The sequence below is a fragment of the Lepus europaeus genome, chromosome 8, assembly GCF_033115175.1.
Source record: "Lepus europaeus isolate LE1 chromosome 8, mLepTim1.pri, whole genome shotgun sequence".
Taxonomy (NCBI): domain Eukaryota; kingdom Metazoa; phylum Chordata; class Mammalia; order Lagomorpha; family Leporidae; genus Lepus; species Lepus europaeus.
Window position 1 is genome coordinate 78,279,170 of NC_084834.1, and position 22,442 is coordinate 78,301,611.

Genomic DNA, 22,442 nt, shown 5'->3' on the forward strand with positions numbered 1-22,442 from the left:
TGAGTTAGATTTCTGCTCTGAAAAATATAATTCTTTTCTAAATAATCTCTAATTCTATTCCTTCTCTTAGAATCATTCTTGCTCTCACTTTCACCAATCTTTATCATTGCTTCTAAAGTTTTTCTTCTCATCATTTCTTACATTTCTCTTCATTATTCTTGCCCACCCAAACTATGAGAATTGAAATCAGAAACCTAAAACTAATCTGCAGTTTCTGTGAAGCCCAGTCTCCTGTACAGAGGAGTAAGAACAAGTGCTCTGAAGACTGAGAAGGACAAATGAGATGATGATGTAGAGGAACCTCCAGTCCATAAACCATGATACATCCTTTGGGGGAGGCTATTTTCCCTTCATTTCTTTTCGTTTTCCTTCTAGAACCCTGACTTACATTCCTCTTTTGCTTTCATTAACCCTCCTTCCTTTTTCCACTGCGCTGTCCCTTTCTTACCCTTCCCCCTCCATTTCACAGCTTCCATTTTCCTTCCTCTCTCCCTCAAGTTTTCAGTTTCCCATTCCTCCCTCCCTCCCTCCCTCTCTCCTTGATTGGTGCATGGTGCCTGTGAGTCATTCTGAGGTGTGAGGAAACTCTAATATCCAGCCTGGGTTGGTGAGAAGCAGAGACAGAGGAGCTTTCACCTGTGCACCAGCCAGAAAGAAAGATGGAGCCAGCTAAACTCTCCACAGAAACAGCTAGCCAAGTAAGTATGGTTTGCTCTCGAAATGTCATCTCATGGATGATCTTAGTAGCAGTTACAACTTTATTATCTAAGTCAGTGATGTACACACCTTGGGAGGATATTGTGTACTATACTTTGCATGGAAGGATTATTCCTGGTAATTTGCAAGTCAATATTTCAGAAATAAAATTGTAGTCATGATAAAAATAAGAACTACTATTATTGTGTAGGCAATCCTTCTCTTAAGTAAATTATTGTAAAAAGCTAAATCATACTTTATAAGGAGCCATCTTTTAATATAGAAAAATTGATAGATAATATCAAAAGTTTTATTGTGTAGAGATTTAAAACTAAAAATGTCATAAACAAATAAGGGTTACAACACACAAGAATTAAGTATCAAGGTAGAATACAATGTTCTACATGCTATTGACTATGATGAACTTTGGCTACAGAAGCAGAATTAATATTGTTTCCTTCCCTATTTCCAAAGTGATAGCCATCACTTATTAAAATATTCTTTATATGATGGATTCTAATCTTCTCCATTTAAAATAAATGATTATTATTATACATTATCATGCAGAAATTTATGCTGTGTAAATTGAACTGGATTCCATAAGTCACTTGACCAAGTTTAACATCTTGTGACATTTGGAATTCAGAAAAGAAATACTTTACAAACACAGAGTATGATCAGGTATCTGGGATAAAACAATTTTTTAAAGACTACATATATGTGTATTTGAGGATCTTCAAAGAGTTCATAAAAATGCTAATTATGAACAAATTATGCATAGATTTAAATTTTTTTTACACCCAAATGAACTTATCTTTTAATTTTGGTTTTCTGTGAACTTGCTGAAGTACCTTCATTTTAGAGTGGCATAATACATACGTAGATACAGAGATTACAGATTTCACACTATAACACTTTATGTAATTACTCAGAAATATTTAAAAGTATGTACAAGAGGAGCCGGCATTGTGGTGCAGCGGGTAAAGCCACTATCTGCAGTGCCAGCATCCCATATGAACACTGGTTCGAGTTCTGGCTGCTCCACTTCCGGTCCAGCCCCTTGCTAATGCGCCTGGAAAAGCAGTAGAAGATGGCCCAAGTCTTTGAGCCCCTGCACTCATGTGGGAAACCCAGAAGAAGCTCCTGGCTCCTAGCTTCAGATTGGCCCAGCTCCATCCATTGTGGCCATTTGGGGAGTGAACCAGCAGATGGAAGACTTTCTCTCTCTCTCTCTCTCTCTCTCTCTCTCTCTCTCTCTCTTCCTCTGCCCCTGCCTCTCTGTAACTCTGTCTTTCAAAGAAAGAACAAAAAATAATCAAAATACACACAATATTATTTTCAATAAATAAATAGACTATATATTTCAAAGTATCATAAACAGAATGACTAGTGAGTCTAGTAGATGTGAATTTAAGTATATGCCTCACCTGGTTTGTTTAAGGACAATAAGCCCACCTCACCTTTTTATCTTTCTGTGTATATACATGTAGGTTATCACATGTCGAGCAGCAATTGCCTGGAAAGCCAATGCTCCTTTGTCCATTGAGAAGGTTGAAGTTGATCCACCAAAGGCTGGGGAGGTTCGAATTAAGGTAAATATGAATGCAACTTTTAGTGGCTATGGATGTAGAATATATGGTGGCAATGATTTCAGTTTTTTTTTTAATTAAACTTTTATTTAATGAATATAAATTTCCAAAGTACAGCTTATGGGTTACAATGGCTTCCCCCTCCCAAAATTTCCCTCCCACCCACAACCCTCCCCTTTCCCGCTCCCTCTTCCCTTCCAATCACATCATGATTCATTTTCAATTCTCTTTATATACAGAAGATCAGTTTAGTATATATTAGGTAACGATTTCAACAGTTTGCCCCCATATAGCAACACAAAGTGAAAAAAAATACTGTTGGAGTACTAGTTATAGCATTAAATAAGAGTGTACAGCACATTAAAGACAGAGATCCTACATAATATTTTTTAAAAAAATTAATTAATTTTCTATGCCATTTCCAATTTAACACCAGGTTTTTCCTTTTTTCATTTCCAATTCTCTTTATATACAGAAGATCGATTCAGTATATAATTAGTAAAGATCTCATCAGTTTGTACCCACGCAGAAACACAAAGTGTAAAAATACTGTTTCAGTACTAGTTATAGCATCCCTGCACATTAGACAACACATTAAGGACAGATCCCACATGGGATGTAAGTACACAGTGACTTCTGTTGCTGACTTAACAATTTGACACTCCTGTTCATGGCGTCAGTAATCTCCCTAGGCTCTAGTCATGAGTTGCCAGGGCTATGGAAGCCTTTAGAGTTCGCTGACTTCGATCTTATTCCGCTAGGGTCATAGTCAAAGTGGAAGTTCTCTCCTCCCTTCAGAGAAAGGTACCTCCTTCTTTGATGGCTCTGTTCTTTCCACTGGGATCTCACTCACAGAGATCTTTCATTTAGGTCTTCTTCTTTTTTTTTTTTTTTTCTTTTCCATGGTATCTTGGCTTTCCATGCCTACAATACTCTCATGGGCTCTTGAGAGTATTGTAGGAATGATTTCAGTTTTATAAGAACAAACAGCATATTTTCTGCAAAGATAATTAAGGCTTTCTATGGTTTATAACTACAAGTATATTACCATATTTATTAGATTATGGCCTTTTTATTAAAGTGTCACAAAACATTGCTTTTTAAAAATATTTTGAAAGCCAATATAGTTGTTGATTCATAGATCTTTTTGAAATGACGAAGTTATACAGTTATATACTTGTTATGGCTTTAATACTTCCTCCAAAACTCATGCTGGAATTTAACTTCCTTATAATAGTGTTGAGAGGTGAGACCCTTAAGAGATGATTAGGTCATGGGGATACCACTCTCATAAGTGGATTAAGACTGTTATTTCAGAAGTGGGTTACTTATCATGGAAGTGGGATCCTAATAACAAGATAAATACAGTCCCCCACCCCCTTCTCTATCACATACATTTGCTTCTCCTTCTACCATATTATGACACACATGGTGGTGATCGCCAAATGTCAGTGCCATACTCTTGGACTTTCCAGCTTCTACAACCACAAGCAAAATACAGTTCTATTGTTCATAACTTACTCAATCTGTGTATTCTGTTGTAGCATCAGAAAGTGAAGACAATAATAGAGCAGACACTTCTAGTGGGAGAGGCTGAGAAGACTGGGCTCCCTTTCCTATCCCAGCTCCCTCCCTTTAAGGCTCCGTTCTAGACAAGGGAGACCTAGAATACCAGGGCCCGAATCACCCATGTGCCACCTCCTTCTAATTCAGAAAGCAGCATTTCAAACCAGGCAGGGCAAGACAAGAAAAACCATGTTAGTCTGCTCAGACTATCACAGTAAAACACTGTAGATTGTGTGGTTTAAGCAAAAAAAAAAAAAAATTCTCATAGTTCTGGATGCTGGAAATCCAGGATCAAGGTTCCAGTTTGGTTTGGTATTTGTGAGGGCTTTCTTTCTGGCTTCCAGATCTTGCTGTGTCCTCTCACAATGGAAAGAAAATGAGCAATCTGTCTGATATCTCTTCTTACTAATTCAGTGATGTTGCAGGATACAACGGCAACAAATAAAATCAGCTATATTTGTATAAGTTAACAACAAAATATCTGAAAATGAAATTAGGTAAATAAATGAAATTAGGTAAACAATCTCATTTAAAATAGCTCCAAAAGCACAAATATCTGACAAAGAAAAAACTTCACTAGGGAAGTGAAAGATTTTTGTATGGAAAATTACAAAACATTGAACTTTGACGAGTCTGTTCAATGAATATTGTTGGAGAAATTAGATAATCCAAATTCAGAAGAATAAAATTGGACACTCATCTCATATGACACTCAAAAATCAACATAAGATAAATGAAACACTAAAACATAAGACTTAAAACTGTAAACCTAATAGAAGAAAACATTGGGTAAAAGCTCATTTCATGGATCATGGCAAAGGTTTTCATAGATACGACAATAAAAACAGACAGGAAAGCTTATACCAAGCTTAAGAGCTCGTGTAAAGCAAAGGAAATTAGTAACATAATGAAAAGACCACCTACAGAATAGGTGAACATATCTGCAGGCCATGTATCTGAAGAGGTTAATATCCACAGTATATAAAGAACTTTAACAATTCAATAGCAAAAAGTTTAAAATAGACAAAGAAAATGAATAGACATACACATGACCAACAACTATATAAAAATACTTAATGTCACAAATTATTAGGAATGTACATCAAAACCACATGAGATAACACCTTAAATATGTTAGGGAAGCCATTATCAAAAAACAAAGATACCAGTGGTTAGCAAAGTTGTGGAGAAAAGGAAACCTTTTGAGAATTCAAATGGTGCAATCAAAATAAAAACAGTATGGAGAGTTCTCCAAAAACTGAAAATAACAATAATAATATGATGTAACAATCTAATTCAGAATATTTATATAAAACAATTAAAATTAGTATGTCAGATATATGCACTCCCATGTTCCTTCCAGCACTAGTCACAATAGCCTAGATGTGGGAAAAACCTAAATATCCATCAACAGATGAATAGACAAAGGAAATGTGGTATACACATACAATGGAATACTGTTTAGCATTTTAAAAAAATTCTACAATATGGAATAATATGTTTGAATCTTAAGGACATTGTTGCATGAAATAAGTTAGTCACAGAAAGACAAATACTGCATGATTCCACTTGTATGAAGTAGTTAAAACAATCTAATTCATAGAATCAAAGACTAGAATGGTAGTTTCCAGGGATATGGGAAAGAGTGATTTGGGGAGTTAACAACCCACAGGCATAGTTTCAGACAAATAAGATGGTTTAAGTGCTAGAGATACCATGCATAATATGGTACCTAGAGTCAGTCAGAATATATTGTAAACTTAAAATCCTGCTGAGAGGATAGAACTCATGGTAAATGAAATAAAAAGAGAAGTTTTTAAAAAGAGAAAAATGACCTATACAAGGGAACTCCAATAAGACCAAAAATTGATAACAATAGAAGCAATAAACTTCAGAGAGCAATGCAGTGACAAACTCAAAGAAATTAAAGAAAAAAAAAAAAACTATTAGGGTCAGCATTGTAGCGTAGCGGGTAAAGTGGCTGCCTGAGACGCCAGCATCCGATATGGGCAGTGGTTTGTGTCCTAACTGCTCCACTTCTTATCCAGCTTCCTGCTAGTGGCCTGGGAAAAGCGCAAAAGATGGCCCAAGTGTTTGGGCACCTGTCATCAATGTGCAAGACTGGATGAAGCTCCTGTCTTCTGGATTTGGCTTGGCTCAGTTCTGACCATTGCAGGCATCTGGGGAGTGAGCAAGTGTATGAAAGATTGATCTCTCTCTCTCTCTCTCTCTAACTCTGAATTTCAAATAAATCTTTTTTTAAAAGAAAAAACTATTAACCAAGAATGGAGCAAAATTGCCTTTCAAACATGAAGGTGAAATAAAGCTATTCACATGTATTTTAGGAGACTAAGGTAATTTGCTTCTGAAAAACTTGACTTACCTGAGATAGTTCAAGAAATTATTCCAGCTAAACTACAAGACACACTAATTTTGATCAAGTGCAAATATTTCTTCATATATAAAATATTTCACCATACCTAAATTCTAGATGTCTTCACCATTACTGACTGCCTTTACAATGGATATTTTTTCTTTTATAGTAGTTTGATTTTTGCTTTAAAACTAAATCATAAACCAAGAAATGGTTATGTCCATCAATGAGACAGTTTAATAATTGTCTAAATTCAAACTTTCGTAGCTGTTTCACTTTTATTAAAATTCACCTGTTGATTGCTGCACAATTTATACAACAATATCATCATAAAAATTTTAAGAACTAAATTTAACTAAAGGATTAACCAAATGATGAAAGTTCAAACTTTTAGGTAAATGAAAGAATGTTTAAAAAGTATTATTCACTTTAGTCAAATGCACTAGGTAGGCTGTTAGTTCAAAATAACTGAACCTACATTCCAAAATTTTAAAAGTGCATATATGTTGTTAACTACAAATAAATGAGCTATAAGAATCTACCCTTAGGCTGTTGTTTCCTGTACCTTTCAACACTGGTTAAAAGAATGTGTTGCCCCAGCCAACATTTTTCCACCATATTTCAGAGGACTTTACTGAATGTTCTCCTATCGTGACCAGTACAATCTGACCTTATGTGTCTGTCTTCCTTCAAAAACTTTATAAATCATAATAAATTCTCAGGATTTCAATTGGCAATTGCTCAATGTGGAGCTTTTACTTTCTTCAATCTTTTTCATTGTATGGAAGTTCTTTATTTAATTTTTTTCTAGAAAGCTTTTATTTAATAAATATGAATTTCATAGGTACAGCTTTTGGAATATAGCAGTTCTTCCCCGCATACCCACCCTCCCAACCACACTCCCGTCCCACTTCCTACTCCTCCTCCCATCCCATTCTTCATTTAGATGCATTTTTAATTATCTTTATACACAGAAGATCAACTCTATACTAAGTAAAGATTTCAACAGTTTGCACCCACACAGACACACAAAGTAAAAAGTACTGTTTGAAGACAAGTTTTACCATTAATTCTCATAGTACAACTCATTAAGGACAGAGATCCTACATGGGAGCAAGTGCACAGTGACTCCTGCTATTGATGTAACAATTGACACTATTATTTATGACATCAGTGATGACCAGAGGCTCTTGTCATGAGCTGCCAAGGCTATGCAAGCCTTTTGAGTCCACAAACTCCGACATTATTTAGACAGGGCCATAATCAAAGTGGAAGTTCTGTCCTCCCTTCAGAGAAAGGTACCTCCTTCTTTGGTGGTGTCTTCCTTCCACTGGGATCTCTTTTGCAGAGATCTTTCATGTAGGCCACTTTTTGCCAGAGTGTCTTGGCTTTCCATGCCTCAAATGCTCCCCTGGGCTTTTTAGCCAGATCCGAATGCCTTAAGGGCTGATTCTGAGGCCAGAGTGTTGTTTAGGGCGTCTGTCATTCTATGAGTCTGCTGTGTATCCCACTTCCTATGTTGGATTGTTCTCTCCTTTTTAATTCTATCTATTGTTATTAGCAGACATTTGGCCTTATTTATGTGATCTCTTTGACACTTATTCCTATCTTTATGATCAGCTATGCACTTAAAAGGCTCATTTTACCTAGTACGATGGCATTAGTTCCTGCCAACTTAATGGGATTTAGAGTCCCATGGCAAGTTTTTAGCTTTACCCTTAAGTTAAGTCCATGGCAACATGTGCCAAACTGTGCATCTCCTCCCTCTCTTATTCCTACTCTTATTTTCCAATGTGAAACTTTTGATAGGCTGATCAATTTTTAATTATTGCTTTGCAGAAAAAAATTTACATTTATCCAAAACATAATAAAGAAATTTGATTACCTGGGTTAACCGGGATAAATAATTTCTCATTCTCTCTTTCCTGAGCATTTTTTTTTTCTCATTGGCATCTTTTTTTCTTTCATGGTTATTTGACTTTTAAATATCCTTTTGTGGTATTTTGTGAAATGTCATTCATTATGTTCTCAATAGCAGCATTTAAGGGATTTTGTTGCCTTTTACTTTATCATGTTATATATACAGAGTCAAAATCCTTTTATTCATTAACTAATCACTGATAAAATTTAAAACTTTTAACAGGTAAGATATAGTCTAAACTAGTTAGTGAAGTGTTAAAATAGCTTTGCGTTCATTAAAATGATTAGGAGAGGAATAGTCTCCTTCTTTACTACCATCACCTTGTGAACATTGCACAAACAAAAAAGTACTCTTCTTCCATCATTCTCATCCATATGTCATGGAGTAGTCTATATGCTACCCAGACGTAGTGCCCAACACACCAAGGAGAACTGACACCCAGTTGATATGGCATAAAGTAATATTCTAAATAGAAATACAAGATAAGTCTAGTTTCTCCACATTCATCATCTGGAATTATAAGTTATTTTGTTTTAGTTTATCCAGTGGATAGATAGCAGTATCTTAAGATTTAAATTTACATTTTCCTGGTGACAGATGAGTTTGGGCATGTTTCATATTCTGTTCGGTCATGTGGGTATCCTTTTTGTGTAGTAGATAAGAAAGTTTCACCTAGTGTAATTGTCATTTATGTATTTGAGAGAGAGAGAAAGAGAAAGAAAGAAAACTCAAATACTGGTTCACTTCCCCAAATGCCTCCAGCAGCCCAAGCTGGGCTAGACCAAAGCCAGGAGCTGAGAACTCAAGCTCAGACTCCCACACAGGTGTCAGGGACTCAAACACTTTTTTTTTTAATTAAACTTTTATTTAATGAATATAAATTTCCAAAGTACAGCTTATGGGTTACAATGGCTTCCCCCTCCCAAAACTTCCCTCCCACCCACAACCCTCCCCTTTCCCGCTCCCTCTCCCCTTCCAATCACATCATGATTCATTTTCAATTCTCTTTATATACAGAAGATCAGTTTAGTATATATTAGGTAACGATTTCAACAGTTTGCCCCCATATAGCAACACAAAGTGAAAAAAAATACTGTTGGAGTACTAGTTATAGCATTAAATAAGAGTGTATAGCACATTAAAGACAGAGATCCTACATAATATTTTTTTTAAAAATTAATTAATTTTCTATGCCATTTCCAATTTAACACCAGGTTTTTCCTTTTTTCATTTCCAATTCTCTTTATATACAGAAGATCGATTCAGTATATAATTAGTAAAGATCTCATCAGTTTGTACCCACGCAGAAACACAAAGTGTAAAAATACTGTTTCAGTACTAGTTATAGCATCCCTGCACATTAGACAACACATTAAGGACAGATCCCACATGGGATGTAAGTACACAGTGACTCCTGTTGCTGACTTAACAATTTGACACTCCTGTTCATGGCGTCAGTGATCTCCCTAGGCTCTAGTCATGAGTTGCCAGGGCTATGGAAGCCTTTAGAGTTCGCTGACTTTGATCTTATTCCGATAGGGTCATAGTCAAAGTGGAAGTTCTCTCCTCCTTTCAGAGAAAGGTACCTCCTTCTTTGATGGCCCTGTTCTTTCCACTGGGATCTCACTCACAGAGATCTTTCATTTAGGTCTTCTTCTTTTATTCTTTTCCATGGTATCTTGGCTTTCCATGCCTACAATACTCTCATGGGCTCTTCAGCCAGATCCGAATGCCTTAAGGGCTGATTCTGAGGCCAGAATGTTCTTTAGGACGTCTGCCATTCTATGAGTCTGCTGTGTCTCCCACTTCCCATGTTGGATCTTTCTCTCCCTTTTTGATTCTATCAGTTAGTATTAGCAGACACGTGTCTTGTTTGTGTGATCCCTTTGATTCTTAGACCTATCGGAGCCATCGAATGTGAACTGAAATTGATCACTTGGACTAGTGAGGTGGCATTGGTACATGCCACCTTGATGGGATTGTATTGGAATCCCTGGCACATTTCTAACTCCATCATTTGGGGCAAGTCTGATTGTGCATGAAGGACTCAAACACTTTAGCATCACCTGCTGCCTCTCAGAGTGAACATTAGCAGGAAGCTAGAATCAAGAGCAGAGTCAGGACTAGAACCATCATTCTGTGTGTACATGTGTGTGTGTGTGTGTGTGACCGGAGGTTGCATCTATTCATATTTATCATATCTGAAATAAAAAAAATTTGAAGAGATTTAATAAAAAATAACACAGTAGATGTTAACATAAACATTTTTATTGAAAATGTATGTATATTTCCAAAACAAAAAGTAGTGAGAAGACTTGCATATTTCAGGTTAAAATATGAATGCTTTTTGTGAACTTTCAATTTCATCACACAAAATAATAGAGATATGTGATCAAAGATTAAGTTTAGCAAACCCACATTCTGATATGGGATGCAGGTGTCTCGAGCAGTAATTAACTGCCAGGCCAAACACCCGCACCTATTTGTAGTGTTTCAATATGTAGCCTTAGATATGACCTCTCAGTTGATGATTATTTTGTAAATATATCCTTCCCTCCTGTATTAGTCGGTGCTTTGTTACTTTAACTAAAATATCCAAGAGGAGCTTCTTGAGAAAGAAAAGGTTGATTTCCACCTACAGTTTTGGAGATTGCAGTTCAAAATCAGGTGTCCCCATACTCCACTGTCTGATGGAGGCTGGTCATGGTGAGTGTGGAGACATGATCACATGGTGAATCAGGAAGGAGGAAGAGAGCGAGTCTAGGCCAAATTCGCAACTCAAATAATCAAGCCTCTTGTGAGAACCACCCTCTGGGTACATGTGACCTCCCACCAGCCTCACCTCTCAGAAACCATCATTTTATCAGGCCTATACCCTTAATCAACAAATCATTAACATTAAGATATCAGAGTTTATGGCCGGCGCCGCGGCTCACTAGGCTAATCCTCTGCCTGCGGCGCCGGCACACCGGGTTCTAGTCTCGGTCGGGGCACCGATCCTGTCCCGGTTGCCCCTCTTCCAGGCCAGCTCTCTGCTGTGGCCAGGGAGTGCAGTGGAGGATGGCCCAAGTCCTCAGGCCCTGCACCTCATGGGAGACCAGGATAGGCACCTGGCTCCAGCCTTCGGATCAGCGTGGTGCGCCGGCCACAGCGCGCCAGCCGCGGCGGCCATTGGAGGGTGAACCAACGACAAAAGGAAGACCTTTCTCTCTGTCTCTCTCTCTCTCACTGTCCACTCTGCCTGTCAAAAAAAAAAAAAAAAAAAAAGAGAGATATCAGAGTTTAAGCATCTTCATGAGTTTTAGCAAGACAAATCTAGCTGTATTCATAGCACTGTCTGTGGCTTGCCTTTTCATCCTCTTTTTTTTTTTTTTTTGGACAGGCAGAGTGGACAGTGAGAGAGAGACAGAGAGAAAGGTCTTCCTTTTGCCGTTGGTTCACCCTCCAATGGCCGCCGCGGTAGCGCGCTGCGGCAGGCGCAGCGCGCTGATCTGATGGCTGGAGCCAGGTGCCTATCCTGGTCTCCCATGGGGTGCAGGGCCCGAGGACTTGGGTCATCCTCCACTGCACTCCCTAGCCACAGCAGAGAGCTGGCCTGGAAGAGGGGCAACCGGGACAGGATCGGTACCCCGACCGAGACTAGAACCCGCTGTGCCGGCGCCGCAAAGCGGAGGATTAGCCTAGTGAGCCACGGTGCCAGCCGCCTTTTCATCCTCTTAATTGCTTATATTTATGAACATAATTCATCATTTCACCACTGTCCAATCTATAAATCTTTTCCCAAATGGTTGGGCCTTTTCTGTCCCAAATAAGTAACCAATGCCTTCCTTAAATTCAGGAAGGTAAGTTCCTTGTTTTTGTCTAAAATCTTAACTGGTTTTCATTTCACACAAATTAAGATCACCTAGTAGAGATTCCTTGTTTGTTGCAGAGTAGAGGTCCATGACTCATTTTCTTCTGCCTTATAAAAAGGTACTTCAAAACTTTCCTGGCAAATGAAATTAAAAGATATGTTTTTGTGTATGCAAAAAACATTTGCAATTCATACATATGAAGGATGTCTTAAAAGGTCACATAAAATGCATATTATGAAAAGAACTATGCATGGATTACAAAATTTCGTTTGATTTTGTTTTGTCATCAAAATAAATGGATTTTAATTAAAAATATTAGTATCTTTCCACAAAATGTTTGGAGTATCCTTATACATCAAATTAACCTGGCATTAATTGAAAAGCCTGTCTTCTTTCCTAAGTCACATACACACACTTCAGTGTGAGCTTTATCATAAATCAAGTGACATATGTATGGGCCTGTTTCTTGATTTTTTTTTTAACCTGGCCAACTACCTATTCACTTATTTATCTATCCTTGTGCCAAAGGCAAATGGTCATAAAATTATAGTCTTATTACAAGTCTTGATATCTTACAAAATTTCTTTGGCTGTCCTTGGAATTCTGCTCTGTTGCATTGAAATGTCACAGAATATTATAATTCTTCATCACAAATAGTACCATAATTGTCTGTAAACTTAGGCCTCACAGCTTCTTCTTTCATCTCATAACTTGTCATCAGAAATTACATTAGAAAATTAGACATATTTGAATAAAGGTACAAAATAGAAGGCCAAAATATATATCTGAATATAATATATATCTGAATAAAATATATATCTGACTATGAAGTTTTGCATTTATTTTATAGAATGTCATTCAATTCAATTATTACAAGATCTCCCAAATAGATTCAAGTTATGCATTTCTAGAAGGATACAACTACTTAAGTTCTATCACTACATCCTACCAGTTTATTGGTACTTGATTTTATTTATTCTGTTGCTGGTGGTTTGCATGAATTGTGCTGAGTTTTACTTCTTCTCCTTAGAATAAAGTTGAATCTGAAAAAAACCTATCTTGCCACAGATGGAAGCTGAACTAACTACATATAATTGCTAAGTCATACTTGACAACAATCTTGCTAGTTAAATGCTATTGCTTTGATTTTAGCAATAAGATACTTGATGTGAATATATTTTTGAATACTTCATTGAGAGAGCTGAATCCTAATCACTAGACAAGCAGGGATGCCTGAACTACTTCACTAAAATAAGAAAAATATAGCAAAAAAAATTCATTCGGAGTACAAAAGATGAGAGGACAGCCTAAAATGGTTCAGAAAACAAAAAGGGATGGAGAATGAGATAATTTTAGTTATGGAACGCAGAGCCAGCAAGTTGTTTCTCTCAAAGAACCAAATAGCATGTTGAACACCAATAACCAGGATGCATGGTTAGTCAGAGATCTCCCACAGACAAAATCTATAGGAGAGACATGAGCTTGCCTGGAGAACTATTTTGGCTAGAAGCCTAATCAAACAGCCCAAGAAATCCTGGAATGAAATTTCACCTTCCTGCAAAGAAAAGAAAAGAATAAATGAAATAAGCGAACACTGAACTAAAAATTGAATTGACAAAAAGTACAAAGTTCAAGGTATCAATGTCCACTGACTAGAAAAAAATTAGTAAAGAGAATATCTTGATGGAACTTGTTAGTGGTTTCAACATGTACTGAGTTAAGTGTGTAATAAGAGATCTGGACTTGTGATTGGACTCCAATTTCATTCAACTGTGGAATCTTCTTACCCTGGAGGAAAGCTAACTGACCTTTTGTACTGGAACAGTTGAAGAAAGACACAAATTGCAAGAGAAAAAGAAAGAAAACTATGAATCAGGGCAGAGTCTTTAAAGAAAAGCTCATTCCACTTTTCCTTTTATATATGCTGCAAGTCATGGGCTAACATGTCAAGATCAGAACAGGGAACTTACCATGAAAAACCTGTTTTAGCCTCACCTGCTGGTAGGTAGAAGGCAATGCAGGGAGAGAAGAATGACTATGTTATCACCACGTGTTTCAGTGTATGTATCAAAATGGATGCTAAACTTGGGGTTATCTGCTTTATCATATCCCACAGACACTTCTTGGCAAACAGCCAGAAAATAATTCACTGGATGTTTGTGATATTGAAGAGGTTTACAAATGCAGAAACAAACTAAGTACTTTATTTTTCTGAAACAGCTATACTACATGGGCACAAGCAATAACAGATCAAATGTACAGATCAAACTTTAAGAAATATATTCTGTCTCTAGATTTGGAAATATCACGTTTTTCTAAACAATCCCTTTGATGACAAAGCATTTCATTTCTAATCATTTAATCACCTTTCAGATTATAGCCTCTAGTGTCTGTGGTACTGACAACCACATCCTGGAAGGAAAAAATGAAATCCCGTTTCCTGTAATCTTGGGCCACGAGGGGGCAGGAATTGTAGAGAGCATTGGAAAAGGCGTAACCACTGTGAAACCAGGTAAGTACCTAGACAGAGACAGTGCCTCCCCCTTTCCCGACTCACTTCCTGATTCTTTCCCATGGGCTCCATTAGGATAGCAAAACTCATCATACACTTTAAAAAAAAAAATTAGAATGTATTCTCATACCAGTTATAAAGAACAGGCAGCTTAGAACTCATAATGCTCCAATTTTGTATTTGAGGCTCCTGATGTAGAACACTGACCAAAACAGAGAAGCATTACGCCACGAATATCAATAAAACAAAGACTTTGCTATTAACTTTGAACCTCAATATAAATCTGCAAACTGTTGGCCGGCACTGTGGCTCACTAGGCTAATCCTCCGCTTTGCGGCGCCGGCACAGCGGGTTCTAGTCTCGGTCGGGGCACCGATCCTGTCCCGGTTGCCCCTCTTCCAGGCCAGCTCTCTGCTGTGGCCAGGGAGTGCAGTGGAGGATGGCCCAAGTCTTCGGGCCCTGCACCCCATGAGAGACCAGAAGAAGCACCTGGCTTCTGCCTTCGGATCAGTGCGGTGCACCGGCCGCAGCGCGCCGGTCACGGGGCCATTGGAGGGTGAACCAACGACAAAAGGAAGACCTTTCTCTCTGTTTCTCTCTCTCTCACTGTCCACTCTGCCTGTCCAAAAAAAAAAAAAAAAAATCTGCAAACTCTTTTGTACTCTGAAAATTGATTTATTTCCATTCCAAATGAAATGATAATTTCAAAAATAATAATAGGAATAGGAGTATGACCTAGTGGTTAATGTTCCAGTTGAGACATCACATCCCATATGAAGAGTAACTGGGTTCAAGTTTCAGCTCTGCTGTTCATTCCAGCTTCCTGCTAATGCAAACCCTGGGAGGCAAGTAGTGATGCTTCAGGAGTTGGGACCCTGCCACCCTACTGGTAGACACTGATTGAGTTCCAAGCTCCCAACTTCAGCCTGGTCAGTCCTCAGTTTTGTGGGCATTTGGAGAGTGGACCAGCAGATGGGAGTTTGTCTTTCTTTCTCTCTCTTTCCTTCTCTCTCTGCTTACCTCTCTGTTTCCTAAAAACAATAACAATTTGATTATATAAATAAAAATAATGATAACTTTTATTGTAACAAACTGAAACAATTTCCTGTGAATAAACATGGTATTGATTAAATTCCGAGCTGGTAATCATTTTGTTTATTCTTTTTCCTTAGGAGACAAAGTCCTAATGTTCCCTCTTCCAGAGTGCAGAGAATGCGACTCTTGCCTGAACCCCAAGGGCAACCTCTGCTTGAAGGGAGAGTTAGTTTCAATTTTTTGCCTTCCTTTCATCCCATTTGCTTTCATTGGTACAGATATTTGACTCAGAGCTAAAGTTCTTTATTTCTCTCCTTGTAACTCTGAATCGTTGGAACAGTGTTCTCTCTCCAACTGGATTAATGTTAGATGGAACCAGCAGATTTACCTGCAGAGGGAAGAAGATTTATCATCTTTATGGTACCAGCACATTCACTGAATATACTGTTGTGCATGAAATAGCAGTGGGGAAAATCGATGCCGCTGCTCCTTTGGAGAAAGTCTGTATCATGAGCTGTGAGGTGCCTACAAGCTTTGGAGCTGTGTTTAACACTGCAAAGGTAAAAACCTATTTGTGTGATGTTTTCAGTGACCATCCACATAAGGTCAAACCCACAGCCAAGAAGCCAGATAGCCTCCTCCATTACACATCAAACCAATATTTTTTCCCTCTTCCTATTAACACCGAAACGTCCACTTAGGATGATAAGTTTATCCTCTGAATTTATAGGTCACTCCAGGTTCCACCTGTGTGGTCTTCGGACTTGGAGGAATTGGTGCAGCCATTGTGATGGCCTGCAAAGCCTCTGGTGCTTCCAGGATCATTGGGGTTGACATCAATGAGCAGAAGTTTCCCAGGGCGAGAGCTTTAGGGGTCACTGACTGTCTCAACCCTCGGAACCTCAAGAAGCCTGTCCAGGAGGTGGTGGTGGAAATGACGGGTGTTGGTGTTGACTTTGCCTTTGAGGCCATTGGACTCGTTGATACCATGGTATGTGGTCTTTGGGGTATGGGTCTTCAGTCAACATCTGGGTATAAATTAAATTAACTTCATAAAACATAAAATTACTGTAATTTTAAGTGGAATTTCTGAGCTTAGCTGCCTTGTACCATGCTGAATTATTTACACATTCTGTGCTCTTTTGTCTCTATATCTTCCTTAAAATTCAGGTGCTAACAATATCCTCTTTCCAAAGATCAGAAAATGTAACTAATTAATTTAAGCCATTTGCCCAAGATCTCATATGAATTATACCACATACTGTCCTAATACTTCTCTCTTATAGCTACCCTGAAAACATATTTTGGGTGTACTGAGAAGCTAAGCAATTTATTTCCTAAATTAGGTTGCAGCTTTGGAATCATGCAATCTGAGCTATGGAGTGTGTGTGATTGTTGGAGCAGCACCCTCAAATACAAAACTCTCCTTTGACCCCATGCTGATTCTGTCTGGGAGAATCCTGAAAGGTGGCATTCTGGGAGGTAGGTCTTTCACTTATCATTCCAAGTGGATGTTTCGGTGTTAATAGGAAGAGGGGAAAAAAGTATTGGTTTTATGTGTAATGGAGGAGGTTATCTGCTTTTGCCAGAAATCTTGACACCCTTCATGCTCTTTGGAAAGAAATGAAGGGCAGGAACATGGCATTTTATGTCTCTGAGCCACTCCCCAGTATAGAATAAGACTAGGAGAAACTCTCACTGTATTGACCACCAATTGTCACCATAACATAACCCAAACTTGCTATGTAAGAATGAATCAGATAACTCTAAAATGGTGTGTTATCCTAATAACACCTCTGAGTTCCTTTCCTGCCACCCTTTACACCCACTGCTAGTGTGCCTCCAGGCCAGAACTATCCAAGAGAGCATTTTTGCAATGATGAAAATATTCTTCAGTTTTTTTGTCCAATATGGCAGACATTAACCACCTGTGGCTATTGAACACTCAAAGTGTGGCTAGCAGGACTAGAAAACTGACTTAATTACATTTAATTTAGTTAACTATTTAAATAGCCACACATGACTCCATGGCTACCTTATTAGACAGCACAGTTGAGTTTATCTTGTTCTCTGACTTAAGCTAGAATGCTTTAATATGATAAGCTAACTTGAGGGAACTATAGTATGGAGCTTAAAAACATTCTCTAACATGACCTAAACCAAGTTATTTAAAGTTCTTAATTTTCAGGTCTATCATCTGAAAAAATGGGATTAACAACAGTTCCTTTCTTGTATATTATAGTGAGAACTAAAGTAAACAATACATGGAACATAATAACAACAATGATTACAGGAGCTATTGGCCCCAATAAAAGCTAGAGGGAAAGAAAGCCATATACTGCAAAATATAACTGACAGATATATTTTGCTGTATTGAAATATCTTTGGTGCTCTTTCATTTAGTCATTAGGCAGCCTTGTATCATTAAAATTAGACTAGTGCCTAGTTATAAAATATAAGAAAAAACTTTGCAATTGACCAAACTTCCATTATGAAGTTCCTTCTTCCAAAAACTATACATCTAAATTTTCCAACTTGAATAAAAACCCAATTTAAAAATTAAGTCATTTCAGAAATAACTGGGCTAGGGGATGGCGCTGTGGAACAGTTGGTTAACATCTGCCTGTGCAACAGGCATCCCATATGCGTATAGGTTCATGTCCTGGCTGCTCCATTTCTGATCTAGCTCCCTGCTGATGGGCTGGGAAAGCAGAAGATGGCCCAAGTGCGTGGGCCCCGGCACCCGTATAGGAGACCTGGGAGAAACTCTTGGCTCCTGGCTTTGGATCAGCCCAGCTCCAGCCATTGAGGCCATTTGGGGAGTGAACCAGTAAATGGAAGACCTCTCTCTTTGTCTCGCCCTCTGTTTGTAACAATGCCTCTCAAGTAAATAAATAAATCTTTAAAAAAAAGTAATTGGGCTGGTGCAGAGAATGCCTAAGCATAATTGACACAGATATATGGCAGAGTTCCTAGGGGTACAGGACACCACATGACCACAGAAAGGGAGTACATGTTTCAAGTCTTTCTCTTTGTATAAAGCCAACAGTATTCAGTTGTGAAAAATTGATCCTGATGACCTAATCTAATCCTAATCAGCTCCCAAAGGATTTACTTCAAAAACAAAAAACTTCCATCCTCCTAATATCTCAAATGGGGATAAATTACAAAACCTGGGGTCAGGTATTTGGTGTAGTGGATAGGATGCTATTTGGGACCCCCTACACACTATATCAAGTGCCTGGATTACAGTCCCAGCTCTGCTCCCAAACGCAGCTTTCTACAAATGCACACTCTAGGAGGCAGCAGGTGATAAACCAAGTAGTTGGGTCCCTGTCACCTATGTGGGAGGCCCAGATTGGATTTTTGTCTCCTGGATTTATCCTGGTCCTGTTCTAGCTATTGTGGACATTCGGGAGAGTGAATCAGTGGACACACACACTCTCTCTCTCTTAAAAATAAAGAAATATTCTGGCAGGAAGGATTTGATAAAAGAATTTCTTAGGCTATAACACAATTTTATCATGTACTCTTCTGTTTATATTTATAGGACACAAGATGGTGTTTTCTGTTACATTTTCAAATATTCTTGACTACTTTCACTACTCATAAAAGCCATGGTGGAAAAAAATGAACTACAACATGAACTATTAGTATTTTCATTTTTGCACATGGTTTCCAGTGTTATTTCCTTCTTTTACCAAATCTCTGCCAATCTTTCAACTTGTAACTTGCAGGCTAGTTCTCTTGACAATTGTCCTTTTGCAAAGTCTACTTCCTTCAAAGAGGGCATTCTTTGTTGTTAGTCTTCCACTCATTTAGTACCTGAAAAAGCGAAGCATTGTGACAAGGCATCCCAATTTCTTCTCTACCACAAGGCTATTGAACTTGGTCAATAATGACTTTCATAAGAATTCCCTTGTTGCCTGTAAAATGGCAGTGTTTTACTGGATTACTTTCAAGACTCCTTTCCAAACTCTCAATATTTTGTCTTATTTTTAAAATTTGCCTTCACTCAAAATTTTCACCATGTACCAGGTATGTAACTTTATCAAGGTCAAATATATTTAAACTAAGTTTTATTGGAAAGTTTGGTTATATATAATAATAAAAAATTTCTATAATTTGTAATGAACTGGTATTTTAAAATTTCACTAATATGTACTAAAATGATAGTTTGATTTGTATCTAATATTAACAGATACTTCTGCTTTCAAAATTGTATTTTTGTTAAAATAAATCAATTGGTCAAATGTGTAAAAATCTACATAAAGAGAATATGTTATAGTAGTAGAATTAATATAATAGAGGAACTACAATTGGTTAAAATTATGGGGTAAATCTTGAAAAATGACAAATTAACTCTGCTACTTTAAGACAACTAATGGAGTGATTTTATCCAATGATTTGGCTCAGAAGAACTGTATCAAACTCATTTTTTTCAGCCGGCGCTGCGGCTCACTAGGCTAATCCTCTGCCTTGCGGCACCGGCACACTGGGTTCTAGTCCCGGTCGGGGCACCGGATTCTGTCCCGGTTGCCCCTCTTCCAGGCCAGCTCTCTGCTGTGGCCAGGGAGTGCAGTGGAGGATGGCCCAAGTGCTTGGGCCCTGCACCCCATGGGAGACCAGGAGAAACACCTGGCTCCTGCCATCGGAGCGGTGCGCCAGTTGCAGTGCGCCAACCGCGGCGGCCATTGGGGGGTGAACCAACGGCAAAGGAAGACCTTTCTGTCTGTCTCTCTCACTGTCCACTCTGCCTGTCACAAAAAAAAAAGTTAAAAAAAAACCTCATTTTTTCAAAATTAAAGAAAAATGTGTAAGTATGGTTCCCAAAGAACGAGTTTAAATATGCAAAAAATAACCAACTGTGGTAATTTTCCTGAATGCTAGAATGTTTATGGAATATTTTATGTTAAATATGTGCAAATATATTGTTCTGTTATCTTAATTCACCTTTTCTATAACCCGTCCTATAACCTATTGTAACTTTCAACAATTAAAGTTACCCTTTTGTTGAAAAAATAAATTAATTAATTAATTAAACAAACAATATTTTTAAGTTTCAACATAGGAACCCTTGCATCACACTCAAACTATTGCACCATCCTTGGCTTCACTGGAGGCTTTATTTACATTTTCTAAAACTTTTCATTGTGTATCTGCCATGTCTCCTTCCTCCGCAATAAACACGCTGAGGAAAACCATACTTAATAAGATTCTCATTTTGGATGGGAAAATCTGTGATGATCTTTTCCTTTCATTCACTTCCATGTTGCCAGGTTTCTATTACTCAAAATCCTGAATACTGGTTACATAATTCCCAGATATTTAATACGAATAGTCCTGTTAAGCAAGATAAAATATTTGTAACCAGGGGTCTGAAAAAGATTACCTGATGTCTTTTTTTTGTATATATAAAACTCAGCCTTCTTTTTTAATCCTATCTTAATATTTTATAATAGCCTTAAGTGAATTCTTAAATGACTATAAATAAACCCTTCTAGTAATAAAAAGACCTGAGCCCTAGGTTCAGCTTTGCTACTTTCTAGTTGTGCATTTGTGTTTTAAAAGATGTCCAGGATTTGTTTTGGTCAGGTTTGGCAAGATGGCAGACTCACAGAAAACTGCCCTGAAAGAACAGCTTATTTCTTCCAGTTCCCAGAGGGCAGCTACTCCACATCGTGCAAGAACACACAGGAAGCACAGGCTCATTCAGGAGGCAGAACGAATAAGGAGGAAAGCATAAGGCCAGAGCCTTTTATGTGGTTTTCACAGGGAGAACTGGCAAGGCTGGGTAGACAAGCCAACCAAGTTTAGGATTAAGTAGCTTGAGTAATACTGATGGATTCTGGGAACTGGCCCAGGAGTGATTTAAGGTAGGGAATAGTGACTTGAACTGTTGTAACCTGATCAAAGAGGGAAACAACTGTACAAATTCAATGTTGGTTAGTACGCATACCAAAGGCATACTCCCAGACAAGTTATTTGTCATCTTTAGGAATTAGTTACCTTGGAAGGGAGAGTCCCTCCCCGGGTCCCAAAGACCCCAAGATGTCAGAGCATGATAAACTACAGAAAATTGAAAGCATAATTAATACAATGAGTGAAAAATATTTAACCTCTATAAATCTCAGTCTGATGGAAGTTATAACATTGAGAAAGATCCCTGTGTCTGTCTTACTCCTGTGATCAAATAGTCAGTAGGAACTAGCAGCTTCCAACAGCATCTTACACAACTACTCTACTGCACCACCTTCCAAAAAGTTGCTACAGAGTCTGAGACTTAATTCCAGGGTGAAAAGCTGGGTGTGTGCAGCAGATATAACTACAGAATTCAGTGGAGAGAGAATGTGGTGAATCAAGCCAGTTGGGGGTCAGCTGTGATGGGGTCTCATTGATGTTCTGAAGATACAGGAGAGCTACAGGCTCCAGGGCAGTGACCGTAACAGCACTTGGGGGTCTGCTCACAACCATAGGTAGATTGTTGGATTCTTTGATTAGTTTGTATACCATCCAGGTCCTGTTATTGTTCTTTCTACAGGGTATAAAACCAGAGACTGTATTCCAAAACTGGTTACTGACTACCTACAAAACAAAATCAACATAGACCCACTTATAACCCATAAGTTGCCTTTTGAAAGAATCAATGAGGCATTTAAATTGCTCCAGAATGGACCTTGGTAAGTATTTGTGTGTCAGTAGTGTGTGTGCATGTGTGTATGTGTGAGTGATATTTAAAAAGCTTCTGTGCAAGAAATGGCATGTGGTTTTCACCCAAAACATTTTTTTGAAGACTTGACTTCAAAAGACTTTTGAAGATTGACTTGATTTACTTTTAAAGGCAGAGTTGGGGCTGGCGCCGCAGCTCACTTGGCTAATCCTCCACTGGTGGCGC

General features: G+C 38.1%; 1 protein-coding gene across 1 annotated transcript; it reads left to right on the top strand.

Annotated features, from left to right (window-relative positions):
- Positions 1–659: 659 nt before the first annotated feature.
- LOC133765600 (alcohol dehydrogenase 1-like) lies at positions 660–22,231 on the top strand. The gene is made up of 8 exons (XM_062199143.1): positions 660–698; positions 2,187–2,288; positions 14,374–14,512; positions 15,685–15,772; positions 15,888–16,107; positions 16,278–16,538; positions 16,894–17,029; positions 22,089–22,231. The coding sequence occupies exons 1-8, from the start codon at positions 660–662 to the stop codon at positions 22,229–22,231; spliced, it is 1,128 nt and encodes a 375-aa protein (XP_062055127.1).
- Positions 22,232–22,442: the final 211 nt, after the last annotated feature.